The 22,058-nt window shown below is 35.3% G+C and overlaps 1 protein-coding gene across 2 annotated transcripts in view; it reads left to right on the top strand.

The window, feature by feature from the left end:
* The window catches only part of MSR1 (macrophage scavenger receptor 1), an 87,868-nt gene that overhangs the window by 25,909 nt on the left and 39,901 nt on the right, over window positions 1-22,058 (top strand). For both annotated transcript variants that reach the window (XM_019031879.3, XM_019031880.3), the window contains exons 4-7: window positions 654-1,066; window positions 5,244-5,430; window positions 14,328-14,408; window positions 19,176-19,256. In XM_019031879.3, the coding sequence (XP_018887424.3) occupies window positions 654-1,066; window positions 5,244-5,430; window positions 14,328-14,408; window positions 19,176-19,256 (762 nt within the window). The remainder of the gene's footprint in view (window positions 1-653; window positions 1,067-5,243; window positions 5,431-14,327; window positions 14,409-19,175; window positions 19,257-22,058) is intronic.

Below are 22,058 nucleotides of genomic sequence, written 5' to 3'. Positions count from 1 at the left end.
ATATATTTTATAATAGTTAAAAAGGAGTCTTATGAGTATCGTACCTTTATAAAGAGAAAAAATGTATTTGCCCAATTTCCTGCTCCACCAACTGTGAATTAGGTCCGTATTAACTGAAAATGACGCTTTTCTGGCAGCTCAAGTGAAAGAATGAAGAAGATAAACCAACAATTTATCCATATTATGCATGACACCACTATTTCACCACTTATTGCTTTTGTCGTCATCATGATTATCACTGCCATTGTTAACATATTCAACATGCTTACTTCAGAAACTGTATTAAGCATTAGTCCGCTTTATTCTAACAACAGTTCCGTCGACACATAGCCTTTCATAATCTATAGAATTTTTTTTTAAATGGCAAGGCCAAAATCAATGGCCAAGAAGATTCATATAAGCAGCAATTCAGAAAGCATGATATAATCCTGGAATCATCTTAACGTAAAACAGGAAAGGGAGAATGTATGCTTCTCAGCAATATACTTAGCGTAGTTCACACATTGTAGATTTAAAAATACTCGATTTAGCCTAGCGTTGAAAAAGTTGGAATGGAATGGAATAAAATGAACAGAATGGAATGATATGGGATGGGATCGTGTATGCATTCAAGGATCAGGCCATGACTGGTTTATTTTTACTTAAATATACAGCTCAACTCCTGAAGTGGGAAACGAAGAATTGCTCAGTTGGTTCAACTAATGCAAATGATATAACTCAAAGTCTCATGGGAAAAGGAAATGACAGCGAAGAGGAAATGAGATTTCAAGAAGTCTTTATGGAACACATGAGCAACATGGAGAAGAGAATCCAGCATATTTCAGACATGGAAGCCAACCTCATGGACACAGAGCATTTCCAAAATTTCAGCATGACAACTGATCAAAGATTTAATGACATTCTTCTGCAGCTAAGTACCTTGTTTTCCTCAGTCCAGGGACATGGGAATGCAATAGATGAAATCTCCAAGTCCTTAATAAGTTTGAATACCACATTGCTTGATTTGCAGCTCAACATAGAAAATCTGAATGGCAAAATCCAAGAGAATACCTTCAAACAACAAGAGGTAAGAGTTTGTGGACTGCAAGGTCACTTGCTGGAACTGAATCCATCCAAGTCTCGTCTCCTTAGGCAGTACAGGAAAGCAAAAGTTGCAAACCCTGTTTCATCATCCTGTTTGCCCTGATTTCTATGGCTAACTTATCCAGATTTTAAACGAATGTTAAGGGATTTAAAACGGATTTGCCTTCTCTAAACTCTTAGAAAAAGGGGAAATTTTTCCCATTGAATATAGACTCCCTTTACATATTTTATAAATACTGTTAAAATGTCTTTTTAGACTGCCTAAACAAATCATAATTTTTAGATTATCTTAGCAGATCTTGAGAAGTGAACACTCTGTATGTGTGAATTTTGCAACAGACCCATTTGATATGCTTAGATTTTTTTTTTATTTGTAAGTTTCACTCAGAACTTTTGAACTTATACATGGTCCTCACCTTAAGGTGTCAGAAGACAATGGTATTACAGTTTTTGTATGGGGAGTCTGTTGGTGAACCTCATCCCAACATGTTGATATTCCGTTTCTATTCCATGTCACGTCTAAAATCTGTCAGTGTTTCCTACATTGTTAATAAGTAAGCATATCAAAGGGTATTGGGATATCAAAGCCTTGGGCTATAGAAAGATTAGAGAAAGTATACAAAGAAGAAAGTGTCCATAGTTTTGAATAATATAAGAAAGAGAGGAAGCGAAAATGTTAGTTATCAGGATAGACATTGATTAAGTTGGGGGGAGAGAAGAATGGAGAAGAAATACTATTTATGTAGAAATAGGGTCAGAAGAGCACTGAGATGAAGTAAGGACAGAGGGAAGGTGGATGAGATGGAAGAAGAAGGATACATTTGATTCTGGCAGTGCATTAAATCCTGCAGAGACCATGGAATGTTTTTGTTTGTTTGTTTGTTTGTTTTTGAGATGGAGTCTCACTCTGTTGCCCAGGCTGGAGTGCAGTGGTGAGATCATGGCTCACTGCAACCTCTGCCTCCCAGGGTCAAGTGATTCTCATGCCTCAGCCTCCCATGTAGCTGGGATCAAAGGCACGTGCCACCTCACCCGGCTAATTTCTGTATTTTTAGTGGAGACAGAGTTTGCACCATTTTGGCCAGGCTGATCTCAAACTCCTGGCCTCAGGTGATCCGCCCGTCCTGGCCTTCCAAGGTGCTGGGATTACAGGCATGAACCACTGCGCCTGGCTGACCATGGAATGCTTTTGAACCCAAACATGAGGAATTGAAAGCAAATTGGAAACTATCTGGAAGGTGGTAGAAATTTTGAACCTGTTTGAAGTGATAATTAATGGAAACAATCAAAATCTGGTGATCAGTGAGCTGTTTGAGTTTCGATAGATTACACTTAAATTTTGGAGGGAATTCCAGCATTAGAAAAGGAAATGCAAGGGAATGGTGAAATTTGAAAGCTATATACATCTTTAAAAACAGTAGTCACTCACAGAGACTTAGAAACTAGGTCAGTGCCAGTGCGTGTGTGTGTGTGTGTACTCCTGTGTACACTGAAAAACAACATTGGGACTCTCATCCCCGTTGCTTGAATAATTTTATTGACCTTTGAATCTTTAGCTCAATGTAGGAATAAATAAATTAAATGAATGCCTGCATTTGTAAATGGCGTTTGAGGAAATAGGTTATAAGTGACACCAGCATAACACTTATCAAGGACACATCAAAAATTAATTTGAAAGAAAGAGGAAGAACATTGGCACCAAATGAAAGACAGGGGTGGCATTTATCATCTTCATCCATAGAGGTGAAAAGGACTGTATGACTACAAAATTAAATGTCTGTTTCTAGGAGGGTCACTGGTGGTAGCATGTGGAGGGAGTGTGTGGATGCTATATAGGATTTTTTGAAATTAAATACACTTTTCCTCCTCCCAGTAAAAATAATTTCCAATGAAATTTGACAAATGTAAACACCATGTGCAGTTTTCAAAGAAGGGAATAAGAAGGTAGCCTCAGCGGCCAGGCGCAGTGCCTCACGCCTGTAATCCCAGCACTTTGGGAGGCCGAGGTGGGTGGACCACGAGGTCAGGAGTTCGAGACCAGTCTGGCCAACATAGTGAAACCCCATCTCTACAAAATTAAAAAAAAAAATTAGTCAGGTGTGGTAGTGTGCACCTGTAATCCCAGCTACTCGGGAGAACCACTTGAACCCAGGAGGTGGAGGTTGCAGTGAGCCGAGATCATGCCATTGCACTCCAGCCTGGGTGACAGTGCGAGACTCCGTCTCAAAAAAAAAAAAAAGAAAGAAAGAAAGAAAAAGTAGCCTCAGCTTTTAGGTATGATGAAAAACCTGGATGATTCCTCATTTCTAGGAAGCAAAATCACTGTCTAGTCACTTAACACTGTATGCTGAATGTCTGGAACTACCTGACATACTTGCAGCAATTTTTAGCCCCCTAAATTAAGTCAAGTGTATTTATCATGGTGGTGTGCCCCACAAACATCCATGCTCACTATTTCACCTTTAGTGTAATGATGGTATTGTACAGAAAATATTCAATGGTCAGGGAAGGAGGAGGTGCAAGATAGAGAAATTCTAATCTAGAATAAGGTTTTGTTTGGGAGAAGGCACAGTTAGAGCAATGAAAGCTGATAAGTCTCTCTGCTTAAGTATAGTGTCATTGAAGAGGCAAATCTAAACGCACATTCATTTATTTTCGAAGGTCCTGCACTCTGACCATCTTGATCCTCTCACCTAAGCTTGTCTAGTCTAGTCCAGCTCAAGAGAGTGTAATATTCTTTTTACTTCTGGATTAAAGAAAAACATACCACTGGCTTATTTCCCCATGTGCAAATCGGAAATGAGTATCTATCAACTTTAGAACATAGGAGTACTTAATACAATAATAAAGCATACAATGAAGACAGAAAATGGGATAAAAGTAGAACAGAGAGACAAAAATTATTACCAGAATAGATGAGAAGATTTGGTTCATCAAAAAGAAAAAGCCCAGTGCTGAAAGAGAAAACCAAGCAAATGATCTAAAAGAAAAATTAATAAATATTAATTGTCAGAAATTTAATGACTGGATACTTTAACCTCACTATAACTTGAAAAACAAGTTAAATAATAATGATTTGCTATGTACCTACTCTTACTATGCAAACTTAAATATATTAATGGTACCCAGTATTCAGCTGCAAAAAGTGGACGCTGATACGCAGTAAGAGGAAGAAAAATGGTAGCATATATTTGGAGAGTAGTACGGCAATGGTTGAACAAAAATGCTGTTTAATGTTTAGTCCCTTTGGTCAAATCCACTTCAGGAAGATGTTCTATAGAAGTACTTATATCAATATACAAATATATTTAAAATGATGTTCATGGCAGCATTGTTTAGTTGTAGAAAAGTGCACAGCTCAAAACACTATGAATAGGAATCCTAAATAAATTTTGAGAAATAGATTCAATTCCACTAAATTACTGAAAATATCAGTCTCTAAAGTATTTTAATAGACAAATATCCTTAATATATTATTGAGTAAAATATAAAAGCATATTCCAGGATATAGGTAGATCCTCTGTCTTTTTCACACTCTTAAGTATATGAATGTGTATGTATAAATATACACAAAATATACGTGTATTTGAAAATACAAAATACTAATGCCTCAAATACAGAGGCAATGCAAATTGAAAGTAAAGCACTGTTAATATGCGAGTTCGAGGTTTTATTGAGTATGAAAATCTATCGTCAATGATCATCACCACTGAGGATTATGACATTAAACTTCACTTATTACTATAAAACAATTTCCAATATAAATCTATCAAATTCATGAAATTTGACTATGTTGCCACTGTAAGTACAGTATGAAGACATTTTACTTCAGATAAATTAAGACCTTATGGTGTTTATTTAATTTTATTGTTAGCATTTTGACATCTATATATATAGGAATAGAAACATATCATAGATACATTAAATTGATTTTTGAAGGGGGTTGTGATTGTAAACATTCAGCCATTCAGTCAAAAGAGGAAATGTTTCACAATTAAAGAATTACTACTTTCAAAACAGTTTTCTAATTTCTATATTCTTATTCCATAAAACTCCCATAATATGTTTTTAAAAACCTGAACTCTGAGGGTTTCTTGAACTTTCATATTTGATAATTATGTATGTAACAAAGGCTGTGAATGCTCACTTATGTTTTACAGGAAATCAGTAAATTAGAGGAGCGTGTTTACAATGTATCAGCAGAAATTATGGCTATGAAAGAAGAACAAGTGCATTTGGAACAGGAAATAAAAGGAGAAGTGAAAGTACTGAATAACATCACTAATGATCTCAGACTGAAAGATTGGGAACATTCTCAGACCTTGAGAAATATGACTTTAATTCAAGGTAAAATGTCTTGTCATTTCTCCAGAAAATGATATATATATTAAAATATACTGATACATGCAGAGATTTGATATTTGAAATCCTATGGTTTGAAATAAACAGTTTTTGAGCTTACATTTACTGCAAATACCCAAAGGAAAGAATATGAAAATCAGATCAAGACAGGGTACGATAACCAGTAGCCTGGTATCACTTAAATAGAAAGGGAAAAGCAAAATATATCTTAAGGTCTAATGATTTTCTCATTGTTAAAAACTACCTCATAAGTACTGAATACAAGTTTTTTGTAATTACAAGTTTCTTCACATGTTCACAAACCAAGCTTGTTAATATTGCTTTTCCAAAACTTCCAGTCTTTTTTATTTCTTACTTGACTGTATTATTAATTAAAAGGATCTTTTGAACTCTCCAAAATAATGATGGATTTGTCCATTTCTTCTGCAGCGCCTGTTAGTGAAATAAGGTGAATTGAATCTTACTTACATATATATATATAATATATATATATGCTTTCTTTATAGGCTTTCAGTTTTAGCTTTACATTTTAGATATTTTAGTTTTAGCTTTACATTATAGATTTTTTCTATATTTTGATTTTTTGATTTCTGTATTTTGATTTTGATTTTCTATATTTTGATTTCAACCATTTGCATGTATTTTTCTATATTTTGATTGCAATCTTTTGCCTGTTGGTATTCTTTGTTTTAGGTTAGTCTCTTGTAATGAATACTTACCTTTTCTTTTAAAAAAATACACAATCTGACCATCTCTTTGCACTGTATTTATTTCCACTATCTTATCATGTGCTTTGGTTTTTTCCAGTTTATGTTTCTTTTGCTTTGCTGTATTGCCACTTTTGGACTGATTAAGATTTTTCTCTTGCTGAATTTTTCTCGCTACCAAAGTTACCAAACAGGTTTTAGAAACTTTGTAGTATATTTCTATTTCTTATTGATTGTTGACCTTAACATTTATCTTGAAGTCTAAAGTTGATCAGTATCTTAACATTCATCGTAAAATACACAAGGAACTGAAAGTGCTTTGATGATCCTTTTCCCTAGTTTCCTGCTAATATTTTTAGTACAGTTCATTCTACTTTATTTTTTTTAAATCGAGAATTTAGTCAATATTATTTTTCTTTTTTTATACAGACAATATTGTGGAGCCTTAATTAGGGAAAAGTAGTCAGGCTGGTAGGACCAGGGAAAGCAAAGAGAAAGAAGATAAGCTATAAATCTGCCTTTCTTCTTGGTCCAGAACATGTAGGTCCCTCCTGCAAGAAACTTATCACCAGATACCTGCAAGTTAACCCGCTGTAACCTTGGTTTATCAGTACTGCACAAGCTCTCTTCAGCATACGTTATAAACACTATTCTATAAAATCTTCAGCAAACCTTTGTTTCCTGGCAATCAGTTTCTCTTCTGCTGGCCAGCTCATTGCCTCCTTGCAGCATATTTTCCTGCTTTTGTTAATAAATCTGCCTTTCTTTATCTACAACCATCTTGGTAAATTATTTAACTCTGCACCACTGGCTCAGATAGGCATCACTCACCCACAACAAATATTTATTTAAATTTGCCCATGAATTTACCAATTGTTCTCCCTTCTAAAAGCACCTCGGTCATTTCTTCTGGGATTATTTTCCTTCTGCCTGAAGTATATCTTTTGGAAGTTCATTTAGTGAAAGTAAATTGATCAAGAAACCTTCTGATTTCATTTTCTCTATTTTGACTTGATCTTTGAAATTGTTTTACTATATACACACTTCTTAGGTTGACAGTTATTTTGATTCCTTCTATCAGTGTTATGAAAAAATTGGTCCCCTGGCTTCAAGCTTTTCTTATGGCTCTTAAAATGACTGCCACCAATCTGTTTGTCATTCTCTTTGTCTTTCATATCTGCAGTTTTACTTATCTGTGGTTTTGTATTGATAATGTATCCATCTAACATTTGTTGTACTTCTTATATTAGTGGATTTATGTCTATCAGTTTGGGAATATAACCAGTTTCATTCACTTTGACTATTGCTTCTTCACAATTCTTTCTCTCCTTTCCTCTGTAACTTACATGAAATTCATATTGGATGTTCTCATTCCAGCTTCCATGTCTGTTAAGCTCTATTTCATGATTTTAATATTTTGTCTCATTTTATATCATTAGCAACTAGAAAAATAGAAGTAAGAACTTTATGTGACTTCATTTCAAATACACTAGTTTGAGAAAATTAAGAAGCCTAATAATCAAGTGATGACAATGAAAAAAAGAATAAAAACAAGTCCCAGAAGACTGTATATAGACAATTTTTACTTCTAATGCTTATAGTTAGTAAAATTATGTAAATTTACAGACACATAAATATGTAATATAATCATTGTTTTAAAATTTCAGAAAATGATAAACACAAAATTCAGGGTAATATTTATCTATGAAAAGGAAATAGATGAATGAGATGGGGGAACATCTAGGTAGATACCGATTTCTTGGATTGTGATGTTGCAAGGGTATTCTCATTATTGTTGTACTTTATAGCTTGCTTATACAGAACACATATCATATATAGTATTTATCACAGTAAAACAGATGATAAAGGAAAATTTGAATTAATCAGATTTTTCTCTAACAGTTAGATACCTCCACTTTGGATTTCAAATAAATGTCCGAAGCTTTACAAATTCAAAACCAACTCCTTGCTTCTTAACTAGCCACCCGCATCTGCCTCCCCAAATCTGTTGCGTTTTCAGTCTTTTTGTTGGTTTTGTCATTTTCCAACTACCTGCTCACTCCATGATTTTGGAAGCTGTCTTTGACTTCCTTGCTCTCATTCTCTACGTAATCCATTTGTAAGTCCTACTAATTCTTCTTTCATACAATATCTCAAACCAAACTTCTTCTTACTCTCTATTACTACTCTAATTCAAGCAACCATATCCCAGTCTGGTATATTACATCCGCTTCTCAGTTGGTGTCCCTGGCTCTGCTCTTAGTCCATTCTAAATAGCAAAAAAAAAAAAAAAATGCTATTTAAGAAAACCCACACAAATTACTGGATGTATATGGTTTCTCTCTTTACACTAGATGTGTCTTTTCTCTCTCTTGCTTAAATCCTCCAATGTCTTCTCATTAGACTTGGGATAAAATCTAAACTTCTCCTTGGTCTGTCACCTCTCTACTTCTCTGCCCTAATTTTCTCAATCTTCCCTCTGTCATCCTTCTGCCTAGCTTGGAAATGTGGAAGAATGAAGTGCCACGAACAAGTAAAAGTTAATATAGAAAAAGTGCTTGTTTCATTTCATGCTGTCCGTAATGAACACTAGACATTTTCTCTTTCTCTTGAAAGGTTCTTCTCTAAGTCTCTACTCCTTGGCTCCACTTGAAGTTACCTCCTCCACCTTCCACCATTCTTATTCTAAACTCCCCCATCTCTCTCTACCATGATTTGCTTTAATTTCCTCATAGTATTTACCACTATATGAAATCATGTCATCTCTACATTTGCTTACTTGTTTAGCTTGTATCTTCTCCAGCAGAATGTGAGCTCTGTGAGGTTAAGTCTTCTCCTTCTTGTCTACCTCTGCAATTCCAATGCCTGTTAGAGTGCCTGGAAAATAGTGGGTGAGCAATTATATATGTGTTGAGTGAATAAGTGAAACTAACACTTTCTTCTTAGCAAGTTACACTGTATAATAGCAGTGTCATTCTTCCTGGTTTCCAAGCTATCAATTTTAATTATTTTATATCTCCCAAGACCACCATTAGTTCTCAACGTTCTGTATTCTCTGTTCCTTTGTCATTTCTTTATATCCTCATATAAATTATTCTTATCACTTCTTTGCCAGAGTTGCAATTGTTTCCTGCCCAGACTGTAATCCTTTTTGCACCCTTGTAGAATACAGCCTTCCTAAAGCAAGTCTTAGATTGCATAAAGACTCTCTGTTGCCCCGTCATTAGACATACAGTTTTGCCTGTAGCACTCAAGGTCTTTTTCAGTGTGTCTCTTAACTAGTCTTGAATGCTTCATTCCCTCCCTTGTCTTTTTTGTATATCAAATATTTCAACTAATTTGACTGTGATTCTAATGTACCCAGTACTTTGTGCATCCTGCCTCATGTCTTTTCCTTTATTTGAAATATTTTCTCTTTGATTTGTATTCGAAGATATCTTGTTTATCATTCAAAGTCCATCTAAGATGCCACCTCTTGCATGAAGCCTTTGCTGGTTCCACCAATAGTAAGGCCCAGCTGATATTTATTTCTGTCTTAATATGGAACATTAAGTATTCTCTCACAAGAGAATACTTAATGTGATAGTTATGTATAAAAGTATCTCATATTCTCTTTGAACACAGTGTTCACTCTTCCTGGACCCAAGTTACTTCCATTAGAAACTGTTCTTTATATCTCTTATAGTGCCTATCCATAAAATATATATTTATTAATTAAATTATAACTTAAGAACTGTATTTTAGAAATTAATGAGTGCTTTATCCTTTATCATGTGTTGATTGCAGAGTTAGTGTAATTACTTTGTGTTCTCTTTTCCCTTATATTAATAATCACTAAATAATTATACAGTTAAAAGAGACAAAGATTTTTTAATACATTTCTCAAGTATTATAATAATTAGCGCTTTAAAGAACTACATAAAATTTCATTGTGGAAATGGTGAAGTAGAGTTTGGTGGAGAGTTGGGGATAACGTGATTTAAAGAAGCAAAGATGAACTCTAGAGAAAGGTATTTAAGAGAAATAAAATATAATATGGCTCTGTGGTGAGAATAACTAACATTTTGTTCATTTGGAAACATTTTAGATACATTGGCTTCCTAGGATGTAAAAGCACCAAAAAAGAAATATTGATTTTTATAGTAGAGAAAATGAAAAAGCAACTGAGGGCATTTGAATTTGGAGTTTTGTACAATTAATTACTGAGATTGTAACAGCTGGACTGTAGGCTAGAAGTGGTGGCTCATGCCTGTAATCCCAGAGCTTTGGGAGGCTGAGACAATATAATTCCAGCACTTCGGGAGAGTGAGACATGACGGCCTTTTGAGCCCAGAAGTTCAAGACCAGCCTAGGCAAAGTAGCAAGACCCTATCTCTGAAAAAAAAACAAAAAAAAATTAACCAAAGGAAAAAAACTGAATGGTGAGTTTATCTAACCACTATGTAAAGGAAAAATTCAGCTGAGGAATAATGGAAGAACAGATGCGGAAAATGAAGTCAATTAAATTTAGAACATGGTAGCATAGGATCAGGAAAGAAATGAAATTCTTCTAGTTCTGATTTTACCCAACTAGCTTTAAGACCTTGAGCAACTCACTCTCTGACCCTCTATAAATATGTTTAGTTAAACAATATTTGAAGTGTCTTCCAGATTAAATATATCTAAATCAATGATCATGAAAACTAGAAAAAAAAAAAGGAAGCAGGTTTAGGCAGCAATACACTAGAAGATGTGGCAGATTTTTATGATGATCTGAATATGAGACAAGATTGAAAACAAAGTAGAAGATTAATGCTCATAATGAATAAAAACTAGAGAAGCAAAGCTCTGGAAACTTAGTCAGATATTATTAGTGCTATGTTATCGTCTGAGGATTTTAAATGATATGATACACCTGGGTTTGTTTTTCTAGTAAATTGTGTAATTTTGTTCTATGATATTGATGATTATCAAATATTATATATCAGTACTTTTTTGTGGTTATATAGAAATCTTCCTTTTCCTTTTTAAGAAGTAATCATGGAGGAAGCTACATAGTAGATTTTGTGCATGTGTTGTATAAAGGTAATTTTTCATGGCAGATTATTGTGATAGTATTTATGAATTATTTCTATAACTGTAATTGGAAATATTAAAGATGAAAGATGATGTAAATTCTATGGCTTCTTGAACTAGAATAAATCATATATTTTGGCCAATATTAACCCAGTTTTTTTTTGACATGTATCAGCAAGGGAGCTGACAGGTAGCATTTTGTCCATTTATTGATGCAACGAGGCAGTTATTATGTCAGTATGGAACAAAATTTTGAAAAGACTAACTGGAAACTATGAACAAAAGGTGACTACAAGAGACTCTAAGTCTTTATTCTTTTTTCCATAATATGGCAGAATAGGTTACTGCATTTCCTTAATTTGATAGAGACATTGCAAAACGGCTTCTTATCAAAAAGAAGAAGAAAGCCAACACTGAGGGAAGTAGGAGGTGAAATAGATAAAACACATTCAGACTAGATTTAGAATCTCTAGCAGTAGTCCAGCTGTGTGATGGTGAAGATGTGAGCTACAATGGGAATGGAGAGGAGGCTAGTTTTGGAAGGTGGCAAGGTAGTGGATAGTGTTCTCAAAAGTTCTGCATCAGAAACTAAGAGTAAAGTGGTATATAATTTGTTATTTTATTCCCCCAATGAATCTAAAAGACACTTAAAACATTTATTGAGATCCTTCCAACATTTTGTTAGAAACAGTAAAAGAGCTATAACAATGTACAAAAATGAAACATAATGTGAGATTAATGTTACATGAAGAACAGAATGACAATAAAAAGGTACATTCAATATGCCTAGTTAGAACTCTAACAAAAAGCTTTACCTGTTTTTCTTATTGTAGGATTCGAATACCAGGCATCAGTATTTTTATATAAAAATACAGAGAGGGATCTTTAACTCCAAATTTTGTAAAATAATACTGATCTATTCACTGTGATTGAACTAATACTCCAAAATTAAGTATACAGTTCCCATAATTACATGTAATATAATTGAAAGGATAGTTAGTAATTAGGAGAGTTCCTTCCATCTCTTACTTACCAAAGAAATGGTGAGAAGTCCATCTCAGAGGCTAAGAGTCTAGATCTATTCTCTGTGTCCCTTGTTTCTTCTTGTTTCATGTTCTAGTTTTTCCTGGAATGTCTGCGTCTTGCTTTGGATCCTGAGTTACTAAACTGAAATCTTTGCTTGTGCACTTTTTTCAAAATACCATCCTTGAGTACTATCCCTGTGCTTCCCTTCAATTAGTTCAACAAAATTCAGGCATAAATTGAGTGTCTGTCCCGCTTGCCCCCCTCTCCTGGGATTCATTGCTGTGTAGTGATGAATGGATGCAGCTGCGTTCATGGTTATGGAAGTTACACTCCTTTTCTTGGGAAGTACTACATTCTTCTGCAGAGAATAGGGGGCACATAGAGATTCCCTTTGATATAGAAATCTTACATTTCTTGTGCAGCACTTAAATATATGTCTCGCAGCAATTAAGCTATACCTTAGAATATAATACACCGGTTAATTTCTAAAAGACCTGTAACATGTTGTTTGCATGACGATTATGTGAAAAAATATACACATACACACTTAGGAAAGAAATGGTAAAGATCTTTAGTTAAAATAACACAACTACGAATTATATTTTTCCTCATGCTTTTTCTAGGCTTTTATGTTTCCTATAAGTAGAGTTGCTTTTATAATAAAAATACAATTAAATGTGTGTCCAATGTTGCATATGAAGAGAAAGGGACATTCTATTGAGAAGAGTAATGATATCTTGGGCCTCTAAAACCCAAATTGTACCTTGAAAATGGGACATACCAGAGGAATAGACAGAAGTAGAGTCAAGGATGTCAAAATAAGCAACAAAAAAAGTACAAAATATACTTATTCATGAGATAATCTTTATTTATTTATGTGGTCCCCCTCTTAGATTTCTTCGGGTATTATGTCTCCCACCTGATTAAAATTTGTAAACAAGTGCATTCTAACCAGGGATGCTGTATATATTTGTATGTTTTCCTTGGACTATGTATGTGTCCAAACTAGCAATTGAAAATGCTTCCTTTAAAATATCACTATTTCCTTATTCTATGGTGAATCTATAGAATAATGTTTCTTTCTATTTCTTTCTTCTGGTGTTGAAAAGGAAACTAAGTGCTCTTCTTTAGATAAAGAAGAGATTATTTGTCCTCTGTACTCCATATGGAATATGGTATGTAGGTAGGATTACCTTTGAGTTCTAAAGACATGCTGGGTATAATCATTTTAAAGGCATGATGGGCAGATATCTGTTTTGCTGGACACAGAAAATACAAATGGCTAAATCAGTGTTGTTTAGTTACAGCTCTCAGGAGAGCCACCTGAAAAAAAATGATGAGACCAGAGTTTTCCTTGCAATGTCTCCATTTTGTTTACAGTATTTATAGCAACCTAGAAATTCTACTTAATATTTTACTTGAAAAAATAGTTCCTCTACTCATTTTCACCTTCCTGCCTTTCCTCATGCCTTTCTCAATCCCTAGGAATTGTCTTCCTTCCCCTTCCCTTCATTCTTGAAAGTACCCCTCATATCCTACTTTCTTAGTGAAGACTTCACCCATCACCATTCACGCCGATCTACAGTTCACTGACAAATATCTGAGTTTATGGTCGGTTCCAACAAAGTGCTTTCTGGTTGTCTACCATGTGTGAATTTTCCTTTCCCTTGAGGGGATCACAAATGTCTTTTAAGTTCTTACTTACAGATTTTCCATATAGTAGCTAACTCCGTATTATATCTAACTCTATGTCTAACTGCCTAGGATGCGCACAACACTAATGTGACTTTGTGCCAGCCTGCTGTCTTTTCTCTGCCCCCAGGTTCTCAGAACATAGAAAAGTGTTAGGCACATTCACATTTAATATACTGTTAGGTTGTTTACTTTGAGGCAATGTCATCCTCATTAGTATAGGGCATCATATTCCTGAATAGCAGAATACTCCTCCATTCATGAAGTTCAGTATTATACATTCTATATTATTGCACAACAAATAGAAGACTTTGGATTTCCTTATATAAGTACCTTGACAGATGACTAACCCATTTTTCCTTTGCTTTACAACTATGATCAGGAACTGTAATTTTTTTAAAGGTCCTCCTGGACCCCCAGGTGAAAAAGGAGATCGAGGTCCCACTGGAGAAAGTGGTCCACGAGGATTTCCAGGTCCAATAGGTATGGTAATTATAGCTATTTAATCATATACTGTGAAGATAGATGATAAACATCCAGGTACATGTGTAGGGGAGGATTGCTATTTTATTTATATCCTGCAGAGGATGTGTATGTGTGTGTGTGTGTGTGTGTATGCACGCGCATGTGTATGTGTATGTGTGTGTGTGTGTGTGTGTTGGGGGGGTAGTAAATGTTCTAGTAGCCTAATCATATAATATACTGAATGATAAGCATTACTCATGACTTTTGAAGAAAATAAATGCTTTAACCAGAGTAACCAAATGGAATTGTTCATAAGTCTAGAGAGTGACACGTACATAATAGACAGCAAACAGTATAAGGCAGACCTAACCGTAGATCATATGTGAAGGGGAGTACAACAATTATCTTTGCATTGAATAAATCATCTTCACGTTTGCAAGCTATCTCATTTTTAAGACGTGAAAACTCACATTAGTAGTGAGTTATGAATCACAAGCAAATTGGACTATATTTATTATATAGTATTTGGAATATATCTGTTTAAACTAGTGAAATCTGAATGTAAATATTGGCTAAAATATGGATGACACTTACCTTGCTGACAGTCACTCTCTGTGCTTTACTAAGAGCAAAACTGTTTCAAATTATTTTCCTCTAAGTTGTAATCTTGAAAGAAGTATTTTGAAAGAAGACAGTAGAAGACACAGAAGAGAGAACACGAACTTTCTTTGCTTGAAAAAATAAAAAAGATAATAACATGATTGTCATGTTAGCCTTGGCTTGAAATCAAATATCCTGCATGCCGTTTGATGGTAGGAAGTATACTGCAAGGTCTAATTATAAGTAGAATTGTTTGTGTTACCAAAACATGTCTAAATACCATGTACTTCATCTTATTTTTCTGTCTTTTGATTATATAAAAGGTTCTTCTTTCTGATCAGTGTATTGACTAGCCCTGGTCACATCAGAAACATTTTTGAAAATGAGAAGCATGAACTTGATACCTGCCTAAGCACATATATGTATATATATGTATATACATATATGTGGCATATTATATGTGAAGATAGATGATATACATCCAGGTACACATGTTTTATATGTATAAAATAGCAATCCTCCCCATATATATAATATGCCAAGTCAGGTGGTATTAGTATTGATGTGTTTTTGAATGCCTTGCCAGGAAAGAATTTTTATTCAGGAAAGTCTTTCTACTTGACTAATGGTAATCAGATATTAACAATGCTGCATTAATGTCATAAGCAGGGGAAATAACCAGTGTTAAATCTGCTGCCAGAACTACCATTGTCAAGCCCCCTCCATACAGGCTGCGATTGTCAGAGCTTTATAACTCAACCATAAAAGTTCAGTCTGGGCTACATCTTGCCATACAATGCTTCATCTTGGGAGAATCTTCTGCAGCTGTTTCTGAACTATGAATGTATGAAATAGAAGGATTTATAAATTTCAGCTTGTGTTAATGTTATAAATAGACACCATTGCAAAGAATCTTTGATTTTGTTTTTTTTATTGTAAATTAACGATTTGTCATGGTTTAAATTTACAGGGTAAAAAGTGATGTCATAATTTGTTGCTTTTGGTACTGCTCATTTACACAAATAGGCATTACCCAGTTCCTCATAAAAGACAGGTCGAGTTCCTGGGGTAATCAATGACTCTTCTAGGCTATCAGGTTACCATTTAGTTTGGTGCACTATGAGAGAAGTATTCAAAATACCAGGCATCTTTCCTAATGAATTATTTCTGGATGTTTTGCTACATTCTGTTCGTTTCTCCACCAGATTGTCTAATTGCCTTATATTTGATACCGAAATCAGGAAGCAAAGAGTATATGATGGACAATCATACTAATTCTGCTTTCTAATCTGAGCAGGTTTATTACTTCCCCATCTCTACATCCATTTGAGCCTACTAAACTCAGCTTGACCAATTCAAACTCACCTAGACTCACAATCATGATGTGAATATCTGCAAAACCTAAGTGGTTGTCCTAGTAGCCTCAAATAACTAATACATTAAGTAGAGTAGAATTGTTATTCATATACTAGGGTGGATATTATGTTTAAATATGCTTTATTCCCCAAATAATAACAAATTTAGTTTAGAGGGCTATTTCCTTGACAGCATGCTAGGGAGAATGACCTATCACTTTTCACTCAAAAACTATGTGCTGAGCACTTTCTCCAGGCCTGGTGTTCTACAATACCCTATAGAGTATGTGTAGACAGATACAGAATCTCTGAATTCACAGCGCTTCCAGGATGATAGGTAGTAATATAAGGGAGGCAAATGTCATGATCAAGGATTTTTTATCTCATGTGAGTTTCTTTTAAGGGGCTGATTTTACCCATGACAACAATGTTTTGAAGGAGAAGCAACTTTCTTTTCTAAAGGAAACTTTGTGTGGGCCATCTAAGAAGCTGTTTGTGCCCAATGTGATCAATAACAAGGTAGTTTGACCTGTAGGCATGGGCGGGGCTACCTACATGTGATGCCCTGGGAGAGAACTGAAGGCTTCTCTGGCTGCAAACTTTTCATCATCAACCGGTACTATTTACTTCCTTACATAGTCTGAATTTTCCACCATAGGAATCGTGCTTCCAGAAGAGAAAATAAAGCTCGTCTTACCCATAGATATTGGAAGAGAGGAACCATATTTTATTAATGTTTATATCCACATATATCTTTACCCTGGCCCACCCCTTCCCATAGGCTATGGCCCCAAGAAGGCCCCTCCCTAAAGCTTCAACAAGGACAGGATCCTTAAATATACACCTGAGTAAGGAAAGTTGCCTGGCTGCAGGCTGTCGCTCTACACCTGAGTATTGAAAGTGGGTTTTTTCTGGAAGTAACAAATTGTGCCAATGAATCAAAAAATGTCACTGCTAACTGTGTACGTATTATTTAATAAAACTAAATTTAGAAGCCTTTACAACAGGCTGGCAAAACTAATGATTGTATTACTGAGGAGGAGGATGAGGAAGAGGGGGAGGAGAACAAGAAAAGCTAACATTTACAAAGTAGTCATTACATGCCAGGCACTTTTCTAAGTGTTTTACGTGTATGAGCTCTTTTAACTATCACATCAGCCTGATGATGCAGAAACAAATAATACACCCATTTTACAGGTGCAATGCACAGTAAGGTTAAATGACTTGCTTGAGGTCAATCAGCAACTGGTAAGTGGCAAAGCTGGTATTTGAATCCCAATGGGCATCAGTGCAGAGTCCATGCCCTTAACCAGTCTGCTACTTTGCAGAAAGGAGCCTGAACGGAGCAGGACACCTAGGACATGTGAATAATTATCAGACCAGCTTTATGTAAGTGATTTGATCACTCTGGTCTCATGGAACTGTCTCTAAAATGATGGATTCTGACCTGATGATGTCTAATGTCTCTTTGAACATCCCATGGCTGAGATTCCATGTAATTGTACTTATATTGTCCATGAGTTAGAAGCAGGTGCCAGACCCTTTCCCATTGCCACAGATTATTGTAGAAAATTAGTTAATTGCCTCCTGAAAGCTGCAGGGTATCTGATCTTTTGGAATAAAGTTCAACAGCTGTGCTTATATTTTGGGGACTACATTTTGAACCATCATTAAACAAACAAGTCACATAACTCCATAGGCCATATAGAGTCTGCTTAACCATCTCCGAGAACAGAGGTCTATGATTGCCTGATTTCCATGAAAGTATCTCATATGCTTCATTTACCGATTTATTTGTTCACTCATTGAAAATGTACTTGATTTGTAGTTGAACAACCTTGATTTTTAGTTGAACAGCTGTGTTCTGAGCATCACTGTGAGGTACTTGAGAAGTCAGCATTGGAGGGGCTTCTCTGATGCTCTTATGGCCCCAAGATGCTCCTGTCTAAAGCAGGCACCATGGCATTCTCTGCCATGGGATCAAGTGAGACTGGGTGAACGAGATCTCTCTGAATTGATAATGACAAAATAAGATGCCTAAACTGTTACAATAGTTTATCAAGAACTACTGAACTCTAGGATGAAATATTGTATTTCATAGGAATATAACGTTTTCTTTTATATACAGTTGTTATGATCACCATAGTAATATTGGGTAAAAAAATAGCCATTTTCAGTTTTCATTTAAGCATAGGAAACCCTGGATTTGTGTAAGTATATAGTAGATACTCATAAGTAAATCTGTGTATCGCATGTGTGTGTGTGTGTGTGTGTGTGTGTGTGTGTGTGTGTGTGTTTATGTTTATTTACCCTGGGATTACAATGAAATATGTAAGAACAGGTCCATGATAGATAAAGTAATATATTTCAGAGCCAAGACACCAATTTATTTTATAAAGCACTCGTTGATACTTTACATTGCTTGAGTTGCATTTTTTTCTAAGGCAAATCTTAAGAATTCAATTTTCAGCTTATGCATTTTAAAGTTATTATTTCAGCTACAGCAAAATCCTGCCATTTGATGATTACTGGTTGACTACATAAGTCTTCTGGTTAAAACTCCAAGATCTATTTTTTCTAATGTGCTTTTATTTCTACCAACAATATGTTATTTATTGAATAGCTACAATGTGCTGAATGTACTAAGGTTTATATTTATTGCTTATATTGTCTTTCAATGTCAAACATTAAATTTTAGGAAAGATATTAATCCATTCATTTGAAGATTCTCTAATTTCATATTCACTTATAAAACTAGATGTTTTCATTATACTCTCAAGTCTGTATGAAAATGAATTATTACCTTCTTTTTTCTTCGTTAATAATGTAGGTCCTCCGGGTCTTAAAGGTGATCGGGGAGCAATTGGCTTTCCTGGAAGTCGAGGACTCCCAGGATATGCCGGAAGGCCAGGTATTACAGTAATGTGTATTTTCTTTATAGAATATGTAGAAGAAACACCAGATAATTTATATATATATACATATATATACACATATATACACACACATATATACATATATATACACATATGTATACATATATACACATATATACATATATATACACATATATATACATATATATACACATAATGTTATATATGTAGTATATATATTTTTAAATTCTTGGATGATAAAAAGTGGTCATTGTGTGAATACTGGTATTCACATGCAGTTATTTTGTGGTCTAGAAATGATTTCTGAAATCAGATTTTTGAAACTGACTTCTGTTCACCTGAGGAAAGTCTCTGTATCCCAAAGGAAAATCGTTTAAAAAAACACACAGGAGTTATAAACTCCTCACAATCATAAATCATCACGAACAATGATATCCATCTTTGAACAAAGAGAGTTGAAAGACTGGCAAAGAAAAAAAAAGAAGCAAAGTGTAGATACCCGTTTAACCACAACTGGCCAGACTTTGTGAAGTTACTGTTAGCAAAATACAGAGAAGTCTGAAATCCTATCCTCTGCAAAATAAATTGTCTGCCATTATCTACTAGTGCTTAATAATCAAGGTTGCTCAGCATTTTGAAATGTACACACATGATGATATTATTTCCATCAGCTCTGCCAGTAGCCTAAGCTTAAACTGCAAACTTTGAACAGCAATCTTAGAAAGAGCTAGGCTTACGATCTCCTAATTTCAAAGTGAATTATCATCAAGAGAATAGAGTCGGGCCAAGTGCAGAGGTGAGCACCTGTAGTCCCAGCTATTTGAGACGCTGAGGTGGGAGGATTGCTTAGCTCAGGAGTTTGAGACGAGCCTGAGCAACAAAGTGAGTCCCTGTCTCTAAAAAAATAAGAAAAAGAAAAAAAAAGGAATAGGATCCCTATCATTGAGGTATTTTTAAACTACATTTTATTTTTAGAACAGTTTTACATTTATAGAAAAACTGCACAGAAAGCATAGAGAATTCCCATAAACCACCCAGGCACACATGGTTTCCTCTACTATTAACGTCTTGCATTAGTGTGGTATATATGTAACCATTAATAAACCAACACTGACATATTATTACCCAAAATCTATAATGTACATTAGTGGCCACTCTTTCTGTTGTACATTTTATGTGTTTCAGCAGATGTATAATGTCGTGTATCCATCATTACAGTATTAGACAGAATAGTTTCACTGCCCTAAAGGTCCCCTGTGCTCCACCAGCTCTATTCCTCCCCACCACAATCTCTTGGCAGCTGCTGATCTTTTTACTGACTCCATAGTTTTGCCTTTTCCACAATGTCATATAGTTGGAATCAGACAGTATGTGGCCTTGTCAGACTGGCTTCTTTCACTTAGCAATATGAATGTAAGGTTTCTCTATATCTTTTCATGGTCTGATTGCTCATTTCTTTTTATTACTCAATAGTATTCCATTTTATGGATTTACCACAGTTTGTTTATCCATTCATCTATTGAAGGACGCTTTGGTTGCTTCAAAGTTTTAGGCTGGGCGTGGTGGCTCACACCTGTAATCCTAGCACTTTTGGAGGCCAAGGCAGGCAGATCACTGAGGTGGGCGGATCACTTGAGGTCATCAGTTCAAGACCAGCCTGGCCAACCTGGTGAAACCCTGTCTCTACCAAAAAATACAAAAATTAGCCAGGCATGGTGGCATCCTATTCAGGAGGCTGAGGTGGGAGGATCACTTGAACCCAGGAGGCAGAGGTTGCAATGAACCAAGATCATGCCACTGCACTCCAGCCTGGGTAACAGAGTGAGACCCTGACTCAAAAAGAAAAAAGTTTTAGAAATTATACATAAAGCAGCCATAAACATTAATGTGCTGGCTTTTTTGTGGGCAGGAGTTTACCTAAGAGTGTGATTGTTGGATCAAATGGTAAACCTATGTTTAGCTTTGGAGAGTATTATTTCATTCATTCACCCAGTTCACACAACTTGATGAGGGGTCACTGTGTGCTGGAGATAAATACAGCAAAGCTGCTTTTCTTAAGGAGCTGGATACAGAAAAAAAAATGCATAAGCAATTAGCTATAATGCCAGGTGGTAAGTAAACAACCTTGGTGAGGTTGGACAAAATGCTGTATGGAAGTAGAGAGTAAGGAGTGATTAATTCCATACCGTAAGAAAATGTGTTAGATAGAAAGTAGTGTTTGTTAGCGCTGGACTAAAAGAGGCCTAGAATTTCTTTAGGTTTGTATTTCTAAAACTGTTGTAGGTGTTGGAATCACCAGGAGGATGTGTTAAAACAGCTTACAGGACTCCACCCCAGAGTTTCTGATGCAGTAGGTCTGGGATTGGGCTTGCATCCTCACCAATTTCCAGGTGAAGGTGATGCTATTGGTCCAGGGACCACATTTTGAAAACCATTATGTTTAGGTGGAAAAAAACAGTGGAGAAAGAGTAATCACGCACAAAGAAAAACAAGGGCAGAGGTAATAAGTCCCTTGACAAAACATATCCTTAGGACATCACTTCTTATTAAAAGACAGCAATCTGGTAGAGATGTCAGCAGCAGTGCCAGGTGCTGCTCTAGTTGTACTGCAGACTAAAAGAAGGAACAATACAGTCTCTCCTCTACAAGAGTCTGAAGAAGGTGCTAAAATTAGAAATAAGTCCGATAATTGTCAAATATGAAATATGTAAAAACAGGTCCATGATAGATAAAGTAATATATTTCAGAGCTAAGACCCCAATTTATGATATAAACACTCTTTGATACTTTACATTGCTTGAGTTGTAATTTTTTCA

This window comes from Gorilla gorilla, chromosome 7 (assembly GCF_029281585.2).
Source record: "Gorilla gorilla gorilla isolate KB3781 chromosome 7, NHGRI_mGorGor1-v2.1_pri, whole genome shotgun sequence".
NCBI classification, from domain to species: domain Eukaryota; kingdom Metazoa; phylum Chordata; class Mammalia; order Primates; family Hominidae; genus Gorilla; species Gorilla gorilla.
This window is presented reverse-complemented; position numbering and strand designations above follow the sequence as displayed.